This window comes from Pinus tabuliformis, chromosome 7 (genome assembly GCF_031772625.1).
Source record: "Pinus tabuliformis cultivar Carrire ecotype Pingquan chromosome 7, CPIR1, whole genome shotgun sequence".
In the NCBI taxonomy this organism is placed as follows: Eukaryota; Viridiplantae; Streptophyta; class Pinopsida; order Pinales; family Pinaceae; genus Pinus; species Pinus tabuliformis.
This window is the reverse complement of record NC_142293.1, coordinates 1,339,364,954-1,339,370,604: the sequence shown is the minus strand read 5'-3', so window position 1 is coordinate 1,339,370,604 and position 5,651 is coordinate 1,339,364,954. Positions and strand designations below refer to the sequence as shown.

General features: G+C 34.3%; 1 protein-coding gene across 1 annotated transcript; it reads right to left on the bottom strand.

The window, feature by feature from the left end:
* Positions 1-3,232: 3,232 nt before the first annotated feature.
* Positions 3,233-5,328, bottom strand: LOC149252522 (peroxidase 4-like). Its single transcript, XM_089456679.1, has 3 exons — positions 5,117-5,328; positions 3,877-4,042; positions 3,233-3,796 (listed from the first exon to the last, which is right to left on the bottom strand). The coding sequence occupies exons 2-3, from the start codon at positions 4,016-4,018 to the stop codon at positions 3,411-3,413; spliced, it is 528 nt and encodes a 175-aa protein (XP_089312805.1). The 5' UTR covers positions 4,019-4,042; positions 5,117-5,328; the 3' UTR covers positions 3,233-3,410.
* Positions 5,329-5,651: the final 323 nt, after the last annotated feature.

Here is a 5,651-nt window from a genome sequence, read left to right as displayed (position 1 = left end):
TTCAAGAACAACTTGAGAAAAGCCAAGGCAAGTACAAAGCAAGGCACAACAAACATCGTCAAGACTACAAGTTTCAAGTTGGTGATGAAGTTTGGATTCACATTAGCAAAGAGAGGCTCCAAGGAGAAGGTAAAAATCTCAAACCAATTAGATATGGTCCATTCAAAATTTTGGAAAAGATTGGTAATAATGCCTTCAGGTTGGATTTGCCTTCATATATGCAAATTTATGTTGTTGTTAATGTTGAGAATTTAAGGTTATATGAGCCTCCTTTGATTGAAGATCAAGGATAGAATGTTCAAATTCCATCTATTGAAGACTTTTCTCTAGAATTCCTTGATGTGCTTCAACAAGACACTATACTTGACAAAAGATCAAGGACATAAAAAATGGGAAGTATTGATCATCTTCGAGTGGGGCTCAAAGGTACAATTCCTTCAAAATCCAAATGGATAGAGGTTGGAAAGGTCAAGGAATTGTACCCTCACCTGCTGAACTATTGAAAGTGATCCTTTTGGGGTCCAAAAGGCTTCCAGTGGGGAGGAGTGATCAGGTGCTCAAAATGAGGCTAAAAAATCAAAGTGTCAGAATCTTTTTAAACTTAGCTTCAGATCGAAGAGCTCCTCATTTTGATTCCAACAATGTGAATGAAATTCAAATCTGAACTCGTATGCAGAAGTTAGAGCAAGTAAAAGTTCATATTTGACTTGCTTACATGGCAGGATTCGATGATGTGGCAAGGTCCTTGAGCGAATGAGGAGGCGAATGAAGAGGCGGCAAGTGGAAAGCTTCCATTCGCTCCTACATGCAGCAAATCACAATCGTTGGTAGGTTGGCATTAGAAATTGACCCTCGTGCAAGGAAGGGTGTGATGCAATAAGGCAGGCGGGACGGGTAGCAAGAAAATGGCCAGAGGTGCGATGTGATGGATCACAATCACAGATCAATGAAGGGTCAGTGTTACAGAATTGGCCCCCGACAGGTTTTGGGTTGTGATGTGATATCGAAATCGCAAATCGCAACGGTGCATGTCCCGCATTATGATTATTGTCGAGGCACCACCAAATTGTGATGTGCGATAAAGTTCCCGAATGCGAGATGTTCATCAGCTGTAGTTTATAATGTCGTCGGGTTTGTGGAATCACAATCGTACAATCATTGTTGGGTCCACAAAATCGCAATCACACAATTGCCGCCATGTACACAAATCTTAAGTTGTTGGTCCTTGCTGATTGCGATTTGCGATAAACGATCGGCCGACAGATTAAGGCCCATCACGAGACAAAATTATCACTCTGTTAGTGGATTTTTGGAGTGAAATTGTGGGTTCTTGTCAGATGTGGAGCATTTTGTGGAATGAATAGTGGGAAAACAAGGGAAAGTCATAACTTCTTCAGTTTTCCACCAAATTAGTTGCAAAAAAAGGCTAGATAGCCATTTTTGAGTATTCTGGACTGATTGGAGTAGGTTTCCAAAGCATTTGAGCATTGTAAACACATATTTTTACACTTTTGAGCATAATAGAGAGGCCCAAGCCATTGGAAGCTGGACCAAGGAGACGTAGCCCAAGAGGGGTGATCTCCTTTATCATGTTCTTGTTGTATTGTGTTTTTGATGATGTTCTGTATATGTTTATGTCATTGTTCAGTTTCTGGGTTATGTTAAATTGCTCATAAAATTAACATAAAAACTCTCCATTTCAGTTGCAAAAATTGATGAATCCTTAAGCACATTGAAAGCATTTTGTTTATAATCTAAGGAAGATCTTAGGATTGCAAACTAATATTTTAAATCAGATCACCATGTCGCCTTAGTTAACTACTTCCAAGTTATCTGCTAATGTGGAAATTTGAATTTTCTCAATTTGACCAAGTTAAAGTCAAATTGAGACTTTCTTGCTACACTTCCTAACACTCCCTCTTAGCAACAAAGGGATTTTCAACCACGATTATCTTGCACCTGTGGAATTCAAACTTCCCTTTTGACAAGGTCGTTGTCAAGATGTCAGCATTTTGTTCCTCTGTCAAAATGTATTATAGCAAAATTATCCTCCTCTACACACAGTCCCATAAATGATGATACAGGATATCTATATGCTTGGATCGATCATGAAATATTACCTGATTCTCAGAGAGCTTAATGCAACTCTAATTATAACAATAGATCACAACTGAAACTAGCACCATTAACAACCATGCGAAACACAAGTTTGTTTAGCAACACAAATATTGGAGGCAACACCTCACCATATTCACTTTCATTACCAAAACCAAAACCACAAGCACCTCCCCAAGGAAAATCCATAGTGATAGAACATTGTAAGGAAATTTGTTCAATGCACACTACATTCACTCCCACCAATAATTGTGTTGAATGGATACATGCACTTCTCCACACTTAAACATAAAACATAACTTGATTGTAGATTTTGGAATAGCCTAGAATGTGACGTACATTTGCTCGTGTCTCATATTTTTGGAATATTTTGGTGTCTATAATCAACATAAAAGATAGCCCTCTTCATGTAAAACCTATGCATCATATAGGATCATTGGAGTCTATGTAGGAGTATCAAGAACTTCATCTTGTTGCAACCTCCTATTGCAAACATGATTGAAAAAATTATCCTATAAACTTTGCTTCCTTGATCAACAACAAACCTCATTATTTTTTCAATTACTCAATTTAATATTACAAATGTCAATAATTCAAAAGAAATTATTATTACTTATACATAAACAAATTAATTACATCAAAATTGTTATATACCTATATGACTAAAATACACCATATAGTGATAATATTATTTATAAAATTTTCAGCAAAACTATTATAATGAAGTTTCTATATTTAAAAGACTAAGTTATTATAGTTGATAAAGAAAATTAATGATCTAACTATAATAACTTAATCTTTGATAGAGAAACCTATCTTCTACATGGTTTTCATATCTAATAGACAAAGTTGATAGGGTTTCGATATGTAATAGACTCGATAAAGAACAATCATTAATTTTCTCTATCCTTGTATTCTGGAAGCATAGATTTATTTGGGATGTTTTGCCCTAGAAACTAAGATAATTTTAACACAAAGATAGTAAATTTTCTTATTGGCTAATAAGAAAAAGAGTATTCATGGTCAGAAATCACGTCACGCAAACAAAGAAATAGTGCAAACAAAGAAACGATTACATGGGTATGCCATTTATTTTAGCAACCATGGCCTTGCGTACAGATAAGAATATAATTTCCATACCATTTCGTTATTGATTTTCCCAATCATTTGTTCATCATATGATTAGGCCTAGATCAAGCAATAAGATTTGTATCATAAGAGCATTCCACATTTCATGAAATAATAATTATTCATTGTGTATCAGATGCGTGCTGGAAATGGAAGATGGCACTATCTTAGTTACGCTTTCTGCAGTTCTCCCGGATCTCTCCTTGGGAACCAGTTAGAGGCGTGATATTTCCCATCTTGATAATTGCAGCAGTGAAGTCTCTCTCGAAAAGTTCCAAGTTTTTGCTGTACTCAGTAACCAGAGAATCAGTAGACACTCCATTGAAAAGCTCTTGATCAGAGTGCAGAAGTCCTTTCTCTGCTACCAAATTCTTGTAGTAATTGTTTTCGAACTTTGTTGGCGTTTTGTAATCAAGTGGCGACAATTTGTTGTCGCCTCCGCTCTTGGGGCAGCGGTCTTGTAAAGATTTGGCGTACGCTTTGTCTATGTTTGAATCATTGTATATGTGACCTCTGAAGTTCACGCAACGCGCTTTACCAATGGTGTGAGCACCTAAAATATCAAGAAAACTGGTTTAGAAGCCAAGTTACAATTAGAATGAGATTAGAGTGGCGTGCTGTGTTCTTGGTTACCTGCAAGTGCAACCATTTCCCGTTTAGAAAGTCCATGAGCTCGAAAATTGGAGGTGAGATTGGCAAGGTCAGAAGTGGGAGGAGGAATATTGTTGTTGGCATCACTTAGACTTGCAGTCCTGGAATCTCTTCTTCCCAGCATCACTGTCCATGTAGGACCTCCCAACTGGCAAAATGGTCGAATGTTAATAGAAACTTAGCAAGATAATAGAAACATTGCTCCCAGAGAAAGATAAGTGGGCAGAAAGAAACGAAGGTCACGAAGTTCAGAGACTCGTTAACTTTTAATACCAATGTCCATAATGGAAAATGATTGAGCCCGGAGGTTTATTTTACACTTTAGTAGGATGATGGATAAGGATGTAAAATTTTATTTATATTAGTTAAAATAAAAAGATAAAAAAAATAAAAAAATTATACAAAATATTTAAATAATATCGACTTATAAAACAATTTACACGTGAAAAAATTAGATCTTTCTCAACTCATGTTAGATCAGTATTTAAAATAAATTTAATACTTAAGATGAAAATTGATTCTTTTTGACACACTTATTTTGAAATTGAAAATTAAAAAAACTCATGTTTAAGACTCTTATTTAAAACATGAGCAATCTTTATTTTATTTTATAAAGATATTTTACAAGGAAAAATATATTAAGATAGATTATAGATTCATTAGGTTGATTGAAATGGTTATTAATGTACATTGAAATGGTTATTGATGTATCGGATTTTTTATTCAATTGTTTTAATTTTTTATTTTTTAAATTAAGATGATATTGATATTATAATAAATATTTTGAACTGAGATTTGATAGGGTATATTAAAAAAATAATTAAAAAACTTATTTTTCATTTTAAATTTTTTAATTTTATAAAAAAACAATTTTTTTTATATAGAAATTATTTAATTTTTATTTTTATTTTATTATTTTTAATTTATCTTCTAAACTAATTAAAATAAAGAAGGTTGGTAACATCTTAAATTGTACCATTTAATCAAAATATATCTTTATCCAACCAACTTTACATAGAAAATATTTTTTATTAAATTTACTATTTTATATTAAATGTCTAACAAATAACTTTATTTTCAATGAAAATGAAATTGGGTGTCATGAAAAGATAATACAAATATATGTTTTTAAACTTTCATAATTATTTATTTATTTATTGGGTTATTATTTCTCTTGGAATGTTGAAACCAAAAAGAAACATCTGTGCGTTGTGAATTTTACCGTTACAACAGAATCGCGAGCAGCAATTGCCAAAATGTCAGCACATGATACGACGCCGCTGCAAGCCTGCTCCAGCTTCTTCTTTATTCTATCAACGACCCCAAAACCTCTCGCGGAATTGTTATTGGGAACTGCTGTCTTTTCACCTGTAAAACTCGAGGTATCGTCCAGAAGAATAGACCCATCACAACCCTAGTGCAAGAGGAGAAGAACGCTTAATTTAGTAATAAGAATAACATATAACTTTTATGCTCTAATCCGATTCCGGAAACGCAATGGCATTTATATAACAGGGTAGAAGTGCGACGTAATTATAAATACATTAACGAAACAGTCGTGAAAATGAAGGCGAAGCAACGATGCTCCAATTCGACGTTCCTTCGAGATTGCTTCAACTACAGTAGAATTGACTATGGATAAAGCCTCAGGACAAGTTTTATCGTAAAACTTTGGGTTAAGCTGCCCATAAACACAAGTTACGAATAAAACAACACACCACACGCGTGTAATAGCGATCCTCATTGCAGCGATAGAA